The 22,115-nt window shown below is 34.8% G+C and overlaps 1 protein-coding gene across 1 annotated transcript in view; it reads left to right on the forward strand.

Annotated features, from left to right (window-relative positions):
- The window catches only part of LOC140154953 (medium-chain acyl-CoA ligase ACSF2, mitochondrial-like), an 86,755-nt gene that overhangs the window by 22,748 nt on the left and 41,892 nt on the right, over window positions 1-22,115 (forward strand). Inside the window, exons 2-17 of the mRNA XM_072177617.1 lie at window positions 3,658-3,786; window positions 4,134-4,187; window positions 4,900-5,012; window positions 7,599-7,661; window positions 8,170-8,287; window positions 8,475-8,582; window positions 9,332-9,480; window positions 9,692-9,783; window positions 10,749-10,819; window positions 11,221-11,325; window positions 12,486-12,634; window positions 13,128-13,182; window positions 13,666-13,752; window positions 13,930-13,982; window positions 14,965-15,022; window positions 15,796-15,864. Coding sequence (XP_072033718.1) covers window positions 3,658-3,786; window positions 4,134-4,187; window positions 4,900-5,012; window positions 7,599-7,661; window positions 8,170-8,287; window positions 8,475-8,582; window positions 9,332-9,480; window positions 9,692-9,783; window positions 10,749-10,819; window positions 11,221-11,325; window positions 12,486-12,634; window positions 13,128-13,182; window positions 13,666-13,752; window positions 13,930-13,982; window positions 14,965-15,022; window positions 15,796-15,864 — 1,473 coding nt within the window. The remainder of the gene's footprint in view (window positions 1-3,657; window positions 3,787-4,133; window positions 4,188-4,899; window positions 5,013-7,598; window positions 7,662-8,169; window positions 8,288-8,474; window positions 8,583-9,331; window positions 9,481-9,691; window positions 9,784-10,748; window positions 10,820-11,220; window positions 11,326-12,485; window positions 12,635-13,127; window positions 13,183-13,665; window positions 13,753-13,929; window positions 13,983-14,964; window positions 15,023-15,795; window positions 15,865-22,115) is intronic.

Below are 22,115 nucleotides of genomic sequence, written 5' to 3' on the forward strand. Positions count from 1 at the left end.
AAAATAGTTTACAATAACATTTTTTGAAAACATTTAAAAATATTGTTGTAGTGTCTTTTCATACAAAACGTTTTAAAACGTTATCATGACCTTTATATAACCCGACATTTTAATGTTATTAAAACGTTTTTCCCTAAACCAAAAGCCAAAATATAACTTATTTAAAACGTTTTTAAACGTTTTTGTGTTTGCTGGGCTAATACTATATGCATTGACACGGTAAAACAGCTTTCATCATGTTCATATACCTGTTGGATTTGGACAGTTGAGCGTTTTTTTCGTAAGATTAACAAAAATACCCCAAAGTTTGGAGTACCAAGCAATGGACTCTTTGTCCTGGCTGGGGATAGAGGTATAGGACATTTATTTTTTTCTAAACTAAATGAAAACTGAAGTGATAGCGTTTTCCTTGATGTAAACATCCTCATAAATAACTGTAGCTTATATTTTTCAAACATATGGTATGTCATGTAATAGTTCAAATATAAGACTTGCTATTTAAACATAATAGATAAAGATATGTGCTCTGAATCATGACATAAAATAAATGTCTCGAATTATTTGGCAAAATGATATTTAAAGTAAGCTTTGTAAGCTACTGAAAATTACAAGATACATACAGCCTGTCTCAAAAACAAATTGTGCAAGTGAAAAGCGCCCTCTTTGGCTTCGTTATGACATGATGCTTACATCAACGTCAAGGGCGTAGTCTTAAATCTAAAATGCCGTTTGTTCTGTTCAATTTGCTTGTTTTAATCTTGAGATATGGTTAGTTAACGACGAAAGGGTAAAATCACAATTGTGTCACTTTTACTAGTGAAGAAGGTTTTACATGTAAATCAGTGATAGCATTAAGTTTATCAAGAGTTCCTTCGTGAAATCAAAAGAATGCATCAATTACACAATACCAAAATTTTTTTTACTGTTTTTACTGTTTTATCATGATGATTCTCTTTTTCCACTAAAAACAGATTAAAAGATAAATAAATATTTCACATTCTGCTGTAAAATTAAATACATGTGCATGTCAATTATTTTATCATGGTAAATACTGTTCTCTTAGTCACTTAAGACATGTTAAAAGACAAACAAATATTGCACACTTTAGCATTATGTTAATGAACGCGTATTACTTGTTGGGAGAGAAATTAGACAAAATAATGCACGCGCGCTGATGTGGATACGTGCAATGCACGAGTCCCGAAGGGGGAGTGCATTAGACGCATCAACATCAGCTATCATTGATTTTACATGTACAGCTCTCTTCCCTTGTAAAAGTGGCACAATTGTGATTTTACATTTTCGTTGTTAAATAAACATATCTCGAGATTGAAACAAGTAAATTGAACAGAACAAACGGCATTTGAGAGCTAAGACTGCGTCCTTAACGTTGATGTAACCATCATGTGACAACGGTAGTTCCTAATTGCCAAAGAGTGCGCTTTTTACTTGCACAATTGAATATATGAATACAAAAGCCACCCAAGTCCATACTTTGGCCAAATTGAGTTAAGCATGGGAAAGTGTTGCTATACATAGGCCTGTCATATGTATGAAAGAACATCTCAAAATCATCCTCTGTGTCTATTGAGCATGTGAAAAATAGCATGTATGAAAGAATCAACCCAAGTCCATGATTTGAGTCTTTTAACACATTGATTGAAATCCAGTATGTATAAAAGTCCACTTGTAACACATTCATTGCTGGAGAGTGACTTTTGAAAAAAGAATGGGTTTAATCAAGGAAAGTGTGTGGTTTATATTACATGGCAGAATGCTTATCAACATTATACATAACTGTGTGCTTTAATTTGTATTATCTTACTAGTGGTAATCTCATTCCAACATTATTGTCTTTGTATATGATTCAAAAAAACACCCAAGTCCAGAATTTAAAATGAACCACACGAAGTCCCTGAAATGCTAATCGTCATACCTAATACAGTTTAACCCACCCATTTGCACGTAAAACTTACCATATTGACCAGGTAAATCTAACTGAAGGAATTAAAATAATACACCGGGTTTTTTCTCAAAATCACTTCCCATGGACTTGGGTGGGTTTTGGATTCATGTTTTCAATTGTTTTTGAGACAGGCTGTATTTGGTGCATGCGCAGTTGTACGCACCAATCGTTCCGTGTCCAACGTATAACACTAGGAGACATTTTTCCGCGAAAAATCTGTGACTGGTTGAAAAATCCGTGAAAATCTTTGTTGGATCACATGTTTTTCACGGATTTCACGGACGTTTATTTTGTTGCTCATGGATTGGAAAAATCGGTAACCCTGAACATGTTAGCGAAACAACTATACAGACATTTTATTTTTTATTTCTAAAAAGGTTTTCTTTTTTAATTCGTCATAGTAACAAGAGAGAAACATTTAGATACATGATTTTTTAAAAACTTGGATTAGAAGTTTCCAGGAAATATCTTCGAGTCAAATACGATTTAATCATGACTTTCTTCAGCGTGTTCCATCTCCTCCTCATCGTAGTCTTGTTGTAAAAGACCGGCAAGCTTAGGTCGATTCTTAGCTAACACTATTTTCATTGCTTTGCGTACGTCCATGCCTTTATCAGTCTTCTCTTCGATCACGGCCACTATATCCTGATGAATAAGCCCAATCGGCATTGGAAGTTTGCAATGCATTGTGGGACAGTTTTTGCAGTTTTAGGACACTTTGTCCTTTGACCTATCGGGAAAATTGCTGTAATTATTAATAATTTATTTATTATTGTCATAATGTTATCATTAAAAATATTTAAATAATTAATTCATTTAATAATAATGTTTTTTAAGTTTGTTTTTATTCGAGTAACAAGTTTTAAATTATATTTTGTACGCACAAAACCCGAATTTTCCAGATAGGTCAAAGGGCAAAGTGTCCTAAAAAAACCGGAAGTTACAATAGCGATTTGGCTTATTTCGTCGTCTTTCAGATGTACGATAAGTGACAAAAATGTCCCGTAGTTGTAGAAAAAATGCATTTAACGGCTCACATGGTTTTCATATTGGCCTTTTCTTCAGCCAAACTTAATTTCAAACTTCCTCATTAATATTCATATATGCTAATTAACCACACCCACCGCATGAATATGCAAATTTATCCACGCCATCTCATAACTATGCAAACCGAAAGTGACTTTTTTGACCTCATCAATATTCTTGAATGTTCATAATGTCAAAAAAGGCCGTAGGTATCGGGAACGTTGAAAAAGGCCGTATTACTACTCAAATGCCCCAAACAAAAACATTTCTCGTCAATTTATCACCACCCATGCTCAATGCAATTAGTAACTCCAGAAAACAAACTATCATTTTGTCTAAAAACACTACGTTCTCTGAAAATAGTGACATTTACTATTTTTATATTACACACTAAAATATTAAATTTGTTTTGATGAAAGTAAGGTAAATATTTACTTTATTCAGGCGTTTCTTCAATTCCCCATGGTCGATTCAGAAGTAAACACTAATATAAAATTATAAATTAAAGCTCGCATAGCACTGACATCACTACAAATCTTGAGATGACAAGCATGTATTGTGACATTGCAGCTTAGAGAAAAGCATCTTGACATTATCCACACAACTTGTTTACATAGAGAAGCAGTTTTATTATTTTATTTCTAATAATGTTGATACCATTTCAGAGCCAGCAGTTTGCTTCTGCCCTCATTGCAAAGGGCTACAAGAAGGGTGATACCATTGCGGTGTGGGGAGCGAATCACTCGGAATGGTTGGTGGCGCTCTTTGCAACGATGCAACTAGGACTGCTGTTGGTAAAGTGTTTATGATCTATACCTCTTTGCTCTCTCTCTCTCTCTTTCTCTCTCCCTCTCTCTCTCTCTCTCTCCCTCTACCCCCACCCCTCTCTCTCTCTCGCTCTCTCTCTCTCTCCCAATCTCTCTCCTCCCACATATAGCTGACTGGGCAATATTCGTATAATAGATTTATCCAAAATTCCAGTTCAAGTAACTTAGGAGATTACAAGATTATTATTATGCAGCGGTAGAGCTATATTTTTTTCATTTATGTTTGTTCAATCCAGTTACTTAAGGTGTTCCTGTCTATACTCACGGAAACACTATAACGATCATTACAATGAACCGTTGTTGTTTTCTCCTAGGTACCTCTAAGATTAGAGTTTACAGAAGAAACGTCTGTAGCACTACTGAAGAAAGTAAGAATTAACATGAATTAACCTACTACCTACATACAGGCTGCCTACAAATTATTGTTACATATCATGAAATTTTTTAAGACGAATGCGTCTACCAAATTCAACATAATAGAATGTGTCACCCTTCAACATCAAGTGACCATATGCAAAAACAAAAGATATTAGGCCCTGGGCTAGGAATGTCTCCAAAAATCCCTAGAAGGGGGAAGGTTTCGGTTTCTAGCCCGGGGTCTACATTAAACGGGACTCATAACATCGCGAATTGATATTGAATAGCGTAGAGCCTACCACTACGAATATTTCTTGCATATTACGAGCTGATCATAGTTTTGTTATGTTGCATTTTTATGTACAGTTTTGACCATAATCACAGACTACTAACGATCATTTTGATAAAATACGCATCCTACGTCGACTATGTTTTCCCAATTCGCGTGCCTATGACGCACGGGGAGTGTTTTTTCGTTGACAATTGTGGGTAACATATTTTTGCAAACATCATAATAAAATAATGTTAGGTACAATCGTTTCTAATTTAACATTCAGTCGTAATGAGTTTCTTTTTTTTTAAATCATTCATCGACAAGCTATCATGACAAATATTACTATTTTTCCAACAACTGTTTTCCTCGATAACACCGAAATACATCAAAACTTGCTATCCCAAATCTGAAAAAAGCAAGGCTCTATTTTTTTTTTTTTTTTTTTACAGCTTAAGTGCAACGGGCTCCTTCTGACAAGGTCACCAGCAAATACATTGGACAGGGTTTGTGAAATATTTCCGGAGCTGAATGACGCATCTAATGACGGGTTCCATTCTGAACGGTACATGTATGAACTGTAAACAATAAATAAATAAACAAAATGTACATACCTTTAAAAGTTTGACAGAGTGTCGTATACGCCAAATCGCTGTTCTGAGTAAATATATATTATAGAAGTTAATGTGAAGTATTTATTCACAATAATTTTATTTTCTAAAACAATTATTGATATATCCATAAAAACGGGTATTCACAATAACGCGAATTCATGACAAACCCAAAAAGTCTCAACAGCTGCGCATTAAGTTACATGTGGGCCGAATACGTATATAAATCACAACACTCATCATATATTTATGATCTTTCTGCAGAAACTGTTGTTTTCCGTACCGATATGGACTGTATAAACTTGACATGGACAATTCCATGACAGCCCGTGCTACACTTTGGGGCACCCGTTTAACAATCTTTAGGTTCCAGCTTTTTAACTCAATTGAGTGGAATGTTTATTTTTTGTAATTTAATACCCAATATTCAAGGCTAGATCCTCGTAGTATTGCAAAATGAAGACATCACTTTTTGTACATATCGGACAGCTGTGTTTAGAACTCTTAATATACAGCCCTCCAAACTAAATATCATTAGATATAAGTCTGCTATAACCTAAGATCATTTATAACTAAGGTAACTGAAATCACCTTGGGGTGTACCAAGCTGGTCATTGGGGGAATACTTGTTGGTATTCAGAAGTATTCAGAAGAAGAACTTTGCCTCTCTAGGTCCAGGGAGATGAGTCTGAAGTTGTATCCTGTGATAGAAATATTGGATTTTCATACAAAATGGGCAACATTGTGTTAATTTTAACTTTTACAGTATAAATGTATGTTTTTTGTGACAGTAAGCATGCATAAGAATTAAATTATCAATAACAATCACTGTTATGCCTTTTTACGAAAAAAAAAAGGGTATTTATTGAATGTAAACAGTCGTGACCTTGGTTGACCTTAGACAGGAAGTAGTTGATAAAGGAGGTTCTCCAGTGCATAAATAGCTGTTTTTCTTTAAATAATGATCTAAATGTGTATTTGATGCATCATAGTACCTTGTGATGCATTTGAGGGACTGAGTTGTTATGATATATTTAAACAAATATGGTCAACAAATGCCAAAAACTAATAAAATGAGCAAATTTTTACCTATTTTTGCTCATAATTGGACTAGTTAATTAATTAATTTTACCTAATTAAATGGCATAATCTTATATTTGTTTGCATGATATAATCAGACATAACTGAAAGAGCATAAATATGTGAAAAGGAACACCACCTTTGGTTTGATTTTTATGTGCACCACCTAAAAAAAATTAAATTTGAAAATTAATTAAATCCTACCTAACGAAATGTTTTGAAATGATTTTCACGGCATCAAATTACTAATAAGTAATTTAGTATAATAAATTCTAATAAAATAATCTAACTTATAACTTAATTCAGCTTTTTAATACCTTTATTAGTATAGATTCTTATTTTCTTTTATATTTTAATGTAAACTCATTAAATATTCATGAGCCTAATTTGCATATCGAGAACGAAATACCAATTTTCTTTTTTTTCATTTTACTTTATGCTATATACTTTCCATCGATATAGTACTTGGTATCCTTACACAAAAACCTCTAATAAATGACTGGAATCAGCAGGTATAAAATCAGTAACCCCCCCAAAATGGCCGGGAGCTTTATAGGGTTAACTCAATTCTCTCAAATTCTCGACTCGTAATTCTTTTTTTTACTGTCAAATTTTAATGAGTAAATTCAATTTTATCATACTGCATCCCAGCAAACGTTTTCGACATCATTCGCAAAAGGTTATAAAAGGTTGTCAGAAAACGTTTAAATGTCGGGTTATATAAAGGGTATATTAAGAGTATAAAACGTTTTCATAACATAAAATTAATTTTTTTGATAATCTACTGCTTAGCAAACAAAAATGTTTTACAGAAAACGTTTAAATGTCGGGTTATATAAAGGGTATAAAAACGTTTTAATAACATTCCAAAAACATTCTTGAACACTTGATACAAAACATTCTAAACAGAATGTTATTTTGGGGTTGAAAAAAATATTTTGCGAAAAATGTTTGCCCAAAATATTTGCAATAACGTTTTAAAAACGTTTTCATGACCTTTATATAACCCGACATTTAAATGTTATTAAAAGGTTTTGAAAAACATTTTAAGAACACTTCTGTGTTTGCTGGGTTCAAATATTTTAACATAATGTTATTTAAGTATTGACAAAATATTTGGCAAAATTGTTTGCAAAAATAGTTTACAATAACATTTTTTGAAAACATTAAAAAATATTGTTGTAGTGTGTTTTCATACAAAACGTTTTAAAACGTTATCATGACCTTTATATAACCCGACATTTTAATGTTATTAAAACGTTTTTACCTAAACCAAAAGCCAAAATATAACTTATTTAAAACGTTTTTAAAACATTTTTGTGTTTGCTGGGATGTTACTCTTTTATTGAGATATTTTGTTTTTGCATAATTAGGTTAAAGTTATTGAAATGGAGATTGTTGCTTTGACTTTGGAGTTTTGCTAATGTAGATGTTCATAAAATTCAATTTTATTTCAATAGTGTTCCAGATATGGAGTTCTTCATTATCAGTGGTACCGTCCCAGAACAGATATCGTCAAGAAAGTAAGGCAATTGCAAACGCTTTTCATTTCATTATATTGATATAACTTGAAACTTACCCGAGATCCGTTATATATATTCTGGTGAAAGATAGAATTCACACCATAATAGATGACCGATGGATCTCCAAGTTTCACGGGGAAAGACTCGCTGAATACACGAAGAGAAAAGGCTGGATAACTAAATTTAACTTCACAATAATCTTTAATTCCGCATCATCAAATTTTAGCAACACAACATATATGGATTGAGTACCCCTGCGGTGTGTCTCCTTCCAGAGCTGGCTATCGACTACAAAGGATCGTAGGTGAGCGTGATTGATGAGAAAAAGACCGCGGAGCGATATATTTAAATAATTGATAAATAGAAAGAAAATAGCGCCATAACAATTTTTCATTTCATTAGCTGAAATTGTTACAGATTTCGATATTTAGCGTCAAATTCAGTATGTTAAACATGTTAATCCTGCTTTTAAGTGATAATTTGCACTGTTTTTTCTAAACATTATCAGATGTGTGTTCAGCTACGATGAATTCATGGCGCTTGGTAGTAAGGCTGATGTTGACAACGTAAATAAAATCTGCATGTCTCTTGATATGGATGAACCATGCTGTGTAGTATTTACATCGGTAAGTAAGATTCTTTAGACAGTCGTTGACGAAGTCAAGACTGTCTATTGTTTCTTTCCATTTTTTTTCTTCTTCATTATTTTTGTTAATCTGCTTTTCCACACACAAAATAGCATGGTTACGTCACGTTATGAGTGAATAAATTAGCAAATTCTGTGAACATACTTGTTTAAATAAATCATTTCAGGGTACTACTGGGATGCCCAAGGCGACCGTTATTTCGTCACATGCATTATTGAACGTCAATGTAAACCTTGGCTTTAGACGTGAAGAAGAGAGTTTGCAATATGATTTGGTGAGGCTGGCGCTTTTTAAGTTTGTAGCAAGTAGGCCTTACATCCGCCATGTTCCATGACAATCCAGTAGACCATCATCGATAATAGAATATGCATCCCTAAAAAACAAACCAAACATTCAGAGAATCCAATAGCTTTGAATTCATGCACGCAGTTGAATATGACTCATGTCAAAACGTGGACCACATTCATTTCAGCCAATCTTGTCTTATAACTCAACTTCATAATTAACAAATATACAAATTATGTGATGAGATTGTGTCAGAACTCACTGGAATATTGTTGAGGAAACAAGGAATTTGGTTTTTAAGCGCACGCGTATAATAGTTCCTCATTGATCTTATATGAGAATTGAGACGCGTTCAACTGTTCTGAAACAATCGATGTATCCCTCAAAACAGGTATTTACAGCTATTCGGCTTTATGCTAAATCCAAAAAGATTCCACCGCTACTCAAAGCGCTGTATGCGGAACGAATCCGCATTCAACTACGTGTAAACTATATCACTCATATTTGATTTGGGGCGTTTATGTAAAAACTACTGGAGTTTCCAGCTATACGAACCACTAGATCAACCTGATTTGTACAGCTAAGTATACGATTTGCCTTTTGTCAAATTCAGTAATCGCACTGGGGCTCAATTCGTCTAAATCACAATTTCAAGTAAGATTTTATCATAATTTTTGTTGGGATTGAAAGATCGCCTGATTCATAATCACATAATCGTGTCAAATTTTTATTTTACAGGAATCAGCCAGATTTGGAGGAGCCATTACATTTTCAGGAGGTGCCGGCTATTTTGGAATTATTGCCCCCCTTTCAATAGGACTTACTACTGTCGTCCTCTTTCCAGAATTTAACGTTGAAACTATGGCTAAAGCATTACAGGATGAAAGGTACACTCGCATAAGCTCGGACTTAATTGACGCGCGAAGTAAGAGAAAGTCGAACACACTTTATCAGCTGAATAGTTCGTGCCCAATCGACAACATAACAAAGCATAACTTAGCATTACTTGGTGCGTGTACATAACTCCAAGTGCCAAAAATATTGTATTTTGTTTTATAAATAAATGCAATTATATTATTTGATTATTATATTTTTCAGAGTCACAATGGGTTTGTTTTTCATCCATCATATTCACGATCTATTGAATTTACCAAATTTTAGCGACTATGATTTTTCCAGCTTAGACCTAGGTAAGTTAAAGCCTTAATGTACGATCTTTTTTCAGAATATACCTTTTTTTTTTTTTCAAACCCGATTTTTTGGCATATTTGTAATACTTACACATGTTCTAACTTAAATCTATGAGCAAACTGTCACCCTATTTGTAGTAAAACGGGATGATTTTCTGTTGGTCCGACATATTATCATAATTTTTCAGATTATGATAATATGTCAGAAATACGCAAATTGTATTTTCCTACGAAGCCAGTTTGGTTACGCTCCCTCCACACGTGGAGGAAACGCAACCAAACTGGCTGCGTAGGAGACTAACACTGAGGCCGCACTCGCCGTCCAAATCCAAAAAGTGCAAGATATTTTGAGTGATAGAGGTGAAGTTTACGATGTTGTTTCTTTGCAAATTACCAATGTTTTTCGCGTCCAAATGTATTGGGAACTTTCATAATGATTGCATATTAACTATTTGTCATTTTGGAAGAAAAAAAATCTAAAGATTTAAAAAGATCGCATATTAAGGCTTTAAAGAGCTCTAGACGTCATTTAACTCAAAAGGATTTTAAGTGGAGGTCTGGTCTAAAAATATTTGATAAGAGACCTGATGATTGAATGAATATGAACTATTTCAAATTAATCTACAGGATGTTAACTCTCGTAAAACAATATGTTTTGCAAGCTAAAGTGGAGAAAAAATTACAAAAGGTTCCCCTTCAAAAACAAAACAACAAAAAGATGGTGGTCCCACTTTTTACAACATAATGCGCCTAGGTCCACTTTCACCCTACTCCAAATATTATTGCATACGGGCATAAAAGGGCACATTTATTTTTTCATATTTCGATTGTTGACTGCTTAATATGTCTTAGTGTAATTAATATCCATTTGGAATGTAAAATAGTAAAGCAGTATTTATTTAAACCCTTCATTTGAAAGAACCTAAAGTTAGGACTTTAACACTCATTATGTAACATGATTTCAGTAAACATCGGAGGAAGTGTTATCCCGTTTGAAATGAGACAAAATCTGAAGAAACTCTGCAAGTATGTAGTTGTAAGTACATATCAGTTCTAAACTATATGGATTAAATTGACCTTATATGTTTAGTTGAACTTGCACATTTAGCAACACATTTTATTGAAATTTTGTAAAAATTCTAACCGAAAATCAAATTTGCTTTTTTGTGATCACATTATGACATCACATCATATAATGGAAAAGATCAATAGCTATATAAACATTGGTACCAAATATTACAGTATTTAACGTTTATTTATATATTTAGGAAGGTGTGAACAAAAGCTGTCTCCCTGCTACACACTGATACGATGCTATTATTGGTAGTTATAGAATATTAGGGTGTTGCAACATCCTAATTGTAGTTCGTGTTATGTTGCAGTAGGACATAATAGGTGATAATTTACCCTTTTGTTTCTTGTTTTTTTTATGATTAGCCCGCATTTGGCATGACAGAAATTATGATCACACTCTTAAGTCATCCTAACGACCCCGAGGAGAAGCAAAACGCAGCAGCATTGTATCCTGCGGGTGCAACAGAGGTAAGGCTCGGATAAACTTTTGGCAACTGAAGCTGAACCGAACATCATTACCATTAACATGATTACCATTGTCGTACCATGCTAACGTATTGTTTACACGCTTTTATACTTGACACAGTCAGGGCTGACTTATAATGTGCCCTGCTAGAGACTAAATGTTTCAGAGTATTAATATCCATTCATATATATATAGGAAAAAACAGTGCAAATGGGAGCCATTTTAAACATTTCAAGGTAAAGTGATCATACATGTATATTGACTGAAATTAATCAGTTTGTATATTTTGCTTATATCTGGATATAAAAGTCGAAATGGTGGCATTTGATTCGCATAAAGAGTTTGAATGCCATATAGGATTTAGGGAAAAATCAATGGTGGCCCGTGGAGTGGGCTTTTTTTAATCATATTAACCCAAGCAAAATAATGGGCCAAGTGTGGTTCTAGAGGAATTTTTTTATTTTTTCCTGGGATGGACCTGCCTGATACACTTCTAGGTAGTGAAAACCAATCAGAGCAAACGTTAGTATATTACTAGCCGTGCATATTAGAGGGTATGCAATACGACGTCACTCATGACCGAGTCATCCTCATTTAAGTAAAATTCTGTCCTCCATAAGGTACCACATGGCAATTCGCATGATACTACAATAAAACAGGTTATAGGTCTGAATGGTTGTGGAATCGATCTAGAGACCTGTCTCTCTGTCATCTTAAGCTATCTTAGAACTGTCCTCCAGCATGGCTGCCATTTCAATTGTTATACCGTTCCGGTTGATTTATTGCATACACTTTATTGCACGGGTGTGTACTCTATGTAGTACGCGCAGTGTTTTCGGATATATTAATTTTTCCAACATTTCTAGTGACAATTTTATTATAAAAATAGCAAAAATCACGGGAATTTTTTTCTCGTGTATGAAATATGTATTATAATGAATAAGTCATTGTGCTTATTAAAATTCTTTATAGTACCAATGTAAAATACAGTATAATGGGAGGTCTCCTTCAAAATCATGATCACAAATCTGGCTCCAAATCTGACACAACCCCCGAATAGTGCGTGGGTCACATATTTATAGTGTTTTCGTGGGTTTTTTTGTTTATTGTTTTTTGTTTTTTTGATTTAGCGGTTTTTTAAACGGTGTGTTTGTTTTATCAGAGCAAAATTGTTGATGACAATGGAAGCATTGTACCTGTTAACACAATTGGGGAACTCCATATCCGAACATTTTCTGCTTTCCAATACTATGTAGACGAGGAAAAGAAAACAAGAGAAATAAAAGACGAGAATGGCTGGATTCATTCAGGGTAAAATGTAACCTTAAAGAGGAAGCCCCACCAGAGCAGTTCTTCTGGGGTGAACCAAACCTGCCTGGTTATCAAATTAATCAGTGACAATGTTATCTCTGAATTTGACTGGTGCTAAATGATGCAATAACATTAAAACAACATTGATTAGCACTTTTCAAATAACATTAATTTGATAACCAGGCAGGTTCACCCCAGAAGAACTGCTCTGACGGGGCTTCCTCTTTAAATTAATTGGTTATAAGTAGTAATATAATTAATATTATATGGGCATTTATCAATTCGTCTTTCTGTGAAAATCTTGATACACGTTAATCTAGAGTTAGAGAACATGGATCTGATAATACTGTCATGTAACTAACCATGTACGCTGTATGCTATAGCTCATTTTAAAATAAACATTCAACAATGTTGGCAGAGGGCTAACCTATTATAAGTGTAATTTAATTGATTTCTGTTTTACACTGTCGTTTATTAACATATTTTTACTAAGTGACTTAGGTGTCATGGACGAAGATGGATACATCCAAATATGCGGAAGGAAGAAGGTCAGTACAATACATTTGTCTCTTGTAAGCCTGGTTGTAAGTTTCTGTAAACGATGAAACTATGGAAAGTTTGGGCCTAATTGTTGGTCTACAGTATATAAAAGTGGACTTATTTACGGCAAACAGATTAATGCTCTGTTTGGAGAGAATAATAAAAACATGAGTTTTCAAAAATCAATAAAAAAAGTCACTAAATCATTTTGTATGTGATTTGCTTCAAAACTGAGCATTTAGCTGGATTTGTCAGCCTTTTGTCGATCCTGTCTAGATATGGGAATATGTTGCTCCGTTTTCATATAACATTGCATTACTTGACCTTAGTGTGGTCACAATAAGTAGCATTATGTCTCTTTTAGAATTTGAAAAAAAGAAGAAAAAATATTGCAGAACCTTTCAATGTTATAAAGACATAAACACGGCTTTGTATCTGTAGCTAAAGGAAAACTAAAATACTACTTTTCATTATTACTTATACTATTTCAGGAACTTATTATTAAACAAGCATTGAACTTGGCTCCTGCTGAACTAGAAAAGAGGCTGTACCAACATCCACGTGTACAAGTTGCTGTGGTAGGTTCATAAGAATTTCCCAGGATTTCTTTTTCAAAAGAATCGGTGATGCTGACAAAATAATTCTGTTGCTTGCTCTAATTAATAAGCGATTAATGTTATTACGGTATTATCGAACTACGTTACAAGCAATCACATTCAATGGCATTTCAAAATATGCATTGTTTTATATTATAGGTTATTGGCTTACCTGATCCACGGGTAGGGGAAGAGATCTGCGCATGTCTTAGGTAAAGAATGACTTGTTTATTCACACGTTCCCGATTTACTTTACAGTTTGAAAGTATATATTTATTTGAAGCTATTTGAATCAGTAAATAACCATGTGTTTAGTTTGCATCCAATAATGTCCCATCTCCCAGCATCCCTCACGCTTGGTATGCTGGGAATTTCCACAATCACGAAGGGGGTGCTCAAATTTAATGGTAGGCATGTACCGGCTTCTCAGGCCTGGTCTGCACGAAATTGAATCTTAAAAAAGAGCTGGTTTTATAAAACCAACCAAACCAGGGAGGTAAGGATAATTTACTGGGTGGGCAATTTAATTAATTTTTGCCCTCAAATTTGGGAAAATAATTTACTGGGTGGGCAGCGGTATAATTAATGGCATCCAGGCGTTTGAATTTTTCGGAAATGTAGACCTGTTTTTGCGTATAATTTGGCTTTGATGTATAATAATGGACTTTACCCTTCCCCTAAATGCATCTTATGCCGATATTAGCATATATTCATATAGCAATTTTCAAGAAAAATTGTATACCATATTATTTTTCACTTTGAATATTTTAAAAGGTAGGAAAAGAAGCAGTAAAATTAGACGGGAAGGGTGTTTTTATTTCGTATTATGTTGATGTTAAGATGCGCCATGGTACTATAGTTTTGTGATAATTATTATCATATGGTGCCCATTTTTATGAGGGCAAAATAATTTACTGGGTGGGCCCTTTTGGGCAATGGGCAAGTTGAATTTATTAACATGTTATTTACCCCCCTGAACCAAACTATAAGTGTAGGAGTATTTGTAGTTTAAAATCGAAGAATTGAAGAAATCGGGGAATTTGGTTTTCTTTTGGCATGCAAAGAAAAGTTTTCTGCGATGTTGGCGCAAAGTGTAGAGCTTAAATAAATCGTACAGCATTGTTACTATAATAAATCCATAACCAATTAAGCATAAAGTAAACTGGCAACACCAATTGTTATCTTCTCATTAAGGGTTGACAAAAAAAATGCGCCAACTGAAGAGGAAATCAGACAGTTTTGTGAAGGAAAGGTATGCTTTGAAACTCAATCCAACTTGGTTGTAATCAATATCGTGATTTTACTCTGGTCATAATTGTAGAAATGAAGCGTTATTTACTTTCATTTAAGAACGTAAAGGTCAATGTAATATGGTGACCTTTATAGGAATTAAAGCCACACATTGGAAAGTGTCATTTCCGAAAATGGTCAGAGAGTAACATGACTAGGTGTAAATTTCACTTTGAGCACAGGGATAGTCTTACAATACGGTATGAGTTCACCCAATAGGTCACCCAATACGACATACATAGTAGGAATACAACTGGTTAGTTCAGACACTCACTTATGCTTCTTCAAGTGATGACTTTAAGACAGAAAGAAAGTTATTATAAATTGTTTCGCATGTCTTATTTTTCTTTTTTGGCAAATCTTAAAAGAATAACTTATACTATCTTGATTTGTTAGTTACCTTAGTAACTCATCGAATTTAGTAATCAAATGCCCAAGATTTATTATTATTATTATTATTATTATTATTATTATTATTATTATTATTATTATTATTATTATTATTATTATTATTATTATTATTTCGATTACTTCGATAAACTTTAATATTGCGTGTGGTATTAAAAGAACAACACTCAAAAAATACATTGTATTAATGGTATCCTAATTAGTACAACACATTTTGACAAATACCTACATGTTATAGTACATAATAAGTGAGTAGAAGCAAATATTCCAATAATATCATTCAAACATATTAAGAAAAAAATTAAATTGTTTTTGCTATTTCAAAAGGTCCATGAATTGTTAGTTCCCAAGTACATTCTATTCGTCGATGATGTTCCTATAACTGCAACAGGAAAAGTAAGTCTATTTTACTTATCATTTGTGACACGATCTGGTCCATGGAAGCCAAAAGAGGCATTTTTGAAAATTGAGTTACTACAACTATTATCTTATACAAATATTATATACTGAAAACACAAAAGGTCTGGCATACTTGTTTCTAAAGTTTTGAAGTTTTTGCCTTTATCTCCAATTTAAATTTGCCGTCTTTGGCCTCCATGGACCAGATTGTGTCACATTTATTATGACAATCAATAAACTAAAGTTGAATGATCAAAAAACTGAATTCTTTGCTGCTGCATCCCCTCGTGCCATTTGAGTAGCTTAGTCATCATCGACCCCTCTAATTATATCCGGAATCTAGGAATCATATTTGATCCTACCATGTCTATGCGTGACCACATTACCACCCTCGCAAAGTCTGTCAATTTCCATCTTTGTAATCGTTTCCGCATCCGTAAATTCATTGACCAGGATACATGTCACCATGCTGTTCGTTCTCTTATACTGTTCCGACTTGATTATGGCAATGCAATCCTCTATGGTATCACTCAAGGTGAAAGTGCGTTTGATATTCTCTGTCCCTCGCTCAACGGGTACCTCCAACCTGTTCATTCATTATTGCATTGGCTTCCAATCCAGGACCGAATTCTTTTTAAACGTCTGCTTTATGTTTTCAAGTGCTCTCAGGGCCGTGCCCCTAGTTATCTTTGTGAGCTTCTTTCAGCCTATGCTCCCGGAAGAGAATTGAGATCTTCTTCCGATAAGACTCTGCTTAGTCAGCCTAGGGCACATAGAGGATCTGGTTTAAATACCTTCTCTGTCTCTGGCCCGAGGGAACAAACTCCCTAAAGCCATCAGGGAGTCTCCATCAATTCCAGTTTTCAGAAAGAAACTGAAAACTCACCTTTTCAGTTAGCTGCATTCTTGTTCCTTCTGTGTTTCTTTTTTATTCCATCCTTTCTCTCCTTGTTCAGCGCTTTGATACATTTTAAAGGTGCTTTATAAATATCTTTATGTATGTATTATCATCATGATTTCCGCATGATGACTAATATCGTTCGAAAACATCGCCCTCTATTATCCTTAAAATGCAAATAACCAGCTTATAAGCTGGGATTCGTCAATATACATAACGATCATGACGAGACTACTTTACGTATTCATTAAAAAACAACAACAACAAATCATACTCCCAAACCTTAATCGCATAATATTTCATTTCGGTTAATTGAATATTTGATACTAGTTTTAACAAATGTGACCGTGCAGGACGAATGAGCCGTAAATGTCCTCAATTGTATTCTGAGTTACAGTGTAACATGGGCATGAAGGTCGTATTCATAGGTATTTCAATTTGGTGCTATGTGTACCTCGTTTAATGAGATACACGTAGCACCAAATTGAAATACCTATGAATACGACCTTCATGCCCATTTTACACTGTAACTCAGAATACAATTGAGGACATTTACGGCTCATTCGTGCTGCACGGTCACATTTGTTAAAACAAGAGGAATGAGTCGAATGTCGCTAACATTGATTTTGAGATATTGGCTAAGAAAGTGTTAAAATTCTTTTGTTTTCTATTGTTTTCAGCGATTGATAAAGTGACATAACTTCGCAAAGAAAGTCATATCAACTTGGGGTTTTCAGTTTCTGAATGCTCTAAATGTCCTCTTCAGAAACAGATGTAAAACTCATTTTCGAATAGGGTCGACATGTGACTCATTCCCCTTGATCATGTCACATTTACGGCTCATTCGTGCTGTACGGTCACAAATGTCTTTTTAACTTTAATGCACATTAATGTACGCATCATGTTTTTTCCCGTTAGTTTTCGCGACAGAAGTTGACAGAAATGGCGAAAGAAAAGTTCCTAATTGTATAAGGTAGGCTTTCAATAAGATTGTTTTCATAATGCTAAAAGTAACTTATCTAATTTGTGTCCAGATTTCAAACTACTTAATGAATAATTTTGTTATTTCTTCTATGCGGTGTATCTTATATCGATTAGAATAATGTGGTTTAATATTTTTAAAACCTTTAAATTTACTTGTAACACTCAGTAATTGTCTTCTATTATGTTAGCTGTCGTAAAAATAATATCGAATTTATTTGTCACTAAATTGACCATTCAATTGTTCTCAACAGACTCTCTGAAGATCTTACGATATCATGAACATCTCTATCGCTGCATATTAGTTAGGTCAAAAACCTCAATTTGGTTACCACTCTCTGGCTAGTAAGGTTTGACGATTGATTCGACTTCTATGGACCATTTAGAAAAAGCCCCCATGTCCTCGCGAAAATCCCGGCATCTTTCGCTAGATGCCAAAATCCAAAATGCCCGCCGCCACCATTTTGAAAAATTAAGTTTTGAACCAGAGCACCTATAATCATGCACAAAGACACTTTTTCGAACATGTCGAGTACAAGGATTACGATTCTGACATTAGTTTGACATTACGGCATCATTTTCACCCAGAAATCCAAGATGGTGGCCATCTTGCAAAATTTTGTTTTGAACCAGAGGACCTAAAATCGTGTACAAAGACACTTGGATAAGTCAACCACAAGGATTTCAAATTTGACATTACTTTGACATTACGACCTCATTTTTACCCAGAAATCCAAGATGGTGGCCGCCGGCGCCATTTAAAAAAAAAAGTTTTGAACCAGAGTACCTAAAATCGTTTACAAAGACACTTTTTCCGGTAAGTCGAACCCAAGAAATCGTTATAACATAATTTTGCCCAGAAATCCAAGATGGCCCCCATTTGGTAGAGCGTAAATGTCATTTTTGAATGAGAGCAGAAGCACAAGTGTGTCATTTCCGCCTTATCTGGGGTTCATGTCCCTTATATGGGGTTTAAACTGCCGTATCTTGGGTTTACATCCCTTACCTAGGGATAAGGCGCCTTATCTGTGGTTTAGACGACCTTATCCTGGGTTTACGTTCCTTACCTGTGGCTCAGATGCCTTAACCTTAGCATATCGCAGTCTAAATCCAGATAAGGCATCTAAACCCCAGATAATGCGCCGTAACCCCAGATAAGGGACGTAGACCCCCGATAAAGCAGTCCAAACCCCAAATAAGGCGCATTAATCATAAATAAGGAACATAAACCCCAGATAAGGCATCTAAACCCCACATAAGGTGCCTTAACTCTAGATAAGAGTCGTTAACCCCAGATAAGGGTCGTAAACCTCAGATAAGGCGCCTTAATCCCAGATAAGAGACGTAAACTCAGATATGGCAGTCTAAACCCCAGATAAGGCGCCGTAACCCCAGATAAGGGACGTACACCGCAGATAAAGCAGTCCCAACCCCAAATAAGGCGCCGTAACCCTAAATAAGGAGCATAACCCTAAGATAAGTGAAGTAAACCTTAGACCTGGCAGTCTAAACCCCAGATAAGGCGCCTTAACCCCAGATAAGGAACGTAAACCCCAGATAAGGCATCTAAACCCCAGATAAGGCGCCTTAACTTCAGATGAGGGACGTAAACCTAGGATAACACAGTCTAAACACCAGATAAGGCATCTAAACCCCATATAAGGCGCCTTAACCCCAGCTAAGAGACGTAAGCCCAGATAAGGCAGTCTAACCCAAAGATAAGGAGCCTTCCATCAGATAAGGAGCGTAAACCACAGATAAGGTGCCTTATCCATAGATAAGGGACGTAAACCGCAGATAAGGGACGTAAACCGCAGATAGAGCAATCTAAACCCCAGATAAGGGACGTAACCCCCAGATAAAGCTGAAATGACACACATATGCTTCCATATCCATTACTATTTTATAATTAGCCAAAAAAAAAGGGAGTTAATTCATGATCCCAGGTGCTCCCATTCAAAAATTACATTTACGCTCTACCAAATGGGGCCCATCTTGGATTTCCGGGCAAAAAATATGTTATAACGTCAAATTAATGTCAGATTCGGATTTCTTGGGATCGACTTACCCGAAAAAGTGTCTTTGTACACGATGTTAGGTACTCTGGTTCAAAACTTATTTTTTCAAGATGGCGCCGGCGGCCGCCATCTTGGATTTCTGGGTGAAAATGATGCCGTAATGTCAAACTAATGTCAGAATCGGAATCATTGCACTCGACATATCCGAAAAGGTGTCTTTGTGCATGATTATAGGTGCTCTGGTTCAAAACTTAAATTTTCAAAATGGTGGCGGCGGCCATTTTGGATTTTGGTCTCTAGCGAAAAATGCCGGGATTTTTGCGAGGGACATGGGGGCTATTTTTTTCTCTAAATGGTCCATAGAATTCGAATCAATCGTCAAACCTTACTAGCCAGAGAGTGGTCACGAAATTGAGGTTTTTGACCTAACTATATACTATTTTTCCGGTCGCCAGAATAGAATTTGCATTTCTGGAGCTTATTCTGATCAGTATAACCTCGTTGGATCGCTATGCTAAATGGCTATGTATTAAACCCCTCGCGCCAATACATTGCCTTTTTTACACATTTTATTTTATTTTATTTTATTTTATTTATTTAACAGACGCTTTTGAATCAGCGGCACACGCCTAAATTGGCGGTGCGTTCATATAAAAGACAAAAAATACATTTCAAACAACAACGACAATAACTCATAGTAATCAATATAAATATTAAATAATGTACAATGTATAAAAGATACACAACCCACTCACCCCCACCCCCACGCTCTCATCCCTCTCACCCTTACTCATCCTCATTCATATCACACATAATATACCCTCACACACATGTACACAAGATCACACTTATGTATATAGGTCTATATTACAATAATTACAATCAAAATTATTTACAATCATATATACAAAGGTAAATCAAATCAAATCAAATCACGCACACCCCACGCTCTCATCCGTCTCACCTTTACTCTCCCACACCCATATCACACATACACCCCCTCACACCCATGCACACAAAATCAAACGTATGTAGGCCTATATTACAATAATTACAATCATAACTATTTACAATCATATGTACATAGGTGAATTAAATCAAATCAAATCAAGTTACAAAGTACATTTGATAGGCCTACAGATTTTACCAGCATCATTATTTGTATTAGGCCTATAGTGAAACAGATTTGGAATTATTTTGAATTTTAAACTATATTTACAATCATATTATATATGTACAAGAGAGTCCTATATACATAGGTTTACAATTAAACAAATTAATTATAAAGAACATTTAAACAAATTTCACTAGCATCACTTTATCAGTTAATTTTATATTTCCTTAATAATCGATGATCTATATGTCCACGCACGTTTTAAAAAGGATTTGCAAAATATATCGAAACAATTACCACCTTCATGGAAAAATAAATATATAAACGATGACAATCGATAAACACAAATATAAATAAATATTGGTTACTGTGTGTGAAATATGGTATAAAAAAAACTCCCTGATTACATGCATGTATCTCTTGTGGGTGGGTATTGCTGTTATCAGGTGGTGTGTTGCTGTGTTTGTCAGAGAGTACATTAAAAGCGAGGTAGCCTCTGACATAATCTGAACTCGAGGTGATATGGACAGGAGGGTGAAAGTGCATAGGAACAATGCCGGAAACTACGTCACGCTATTGTTCGACTTAAACTACATCATTTTTAACCCCTTCCGTTTCCGTTAATACAGCTTTAGTCTCCTCCACCTTCGCAACACGGTACGTGGAGTGACTGGAATCACAATGACAGCGGAGGAGAATACTAGCTGGTCAGACAATTTAATTCTATCAAGCATATAATACCTGAACAATCACCGTCATTTGATCGATTTACTACAGAATATATTGTATACACAAAATATAATTTTAAAATTGTAAACCTGTTAACTTATATACTTGTGTACTAAAGTAAAGGACACGTGAATAAAATCATGTAGAAGACAAAATGGCCGCTAATCCGCCTATTGTCTAGACTTAAACTACATCTTCCGGTTTGTTACGTAATACTAGGATGCCATGCCCTGATATGGATTAAGATGACAGTGCCTATACTTACACGTTTGATATTTACATCGGATATGTTTACTTTCCATGTAAATACAAGATTGGTATAACTCTTTGTTACAACTCTTACAACCTGCTTGCAGTGCACCACGATGTATTCAAAAAATATTTTCACCCATTGCTATGGTAGTTGATCTGAATATTACATCACTTCACCAGCATATTCGCTGTCGGACTTTACGTCACTTCGACAGCAAATAATGTCAGCGCTCTTATCGGACACAATAGAACAATA

The sequence above is a fragment of the Amphiura filiformis genome, chromosome 1, assembly GCF_039555335.1.
Source record: "Amphiura filiformis chromosome 1, Afil_fr2py, whole genome shotgun sequence".
NCBI classification, from domain to species: Eukaryota; Metazoa; Echinodermata; class Ophiuroidea; order Amphilepidida; family Amphiuridae; genus Amphiura; species Amphiura filiformis.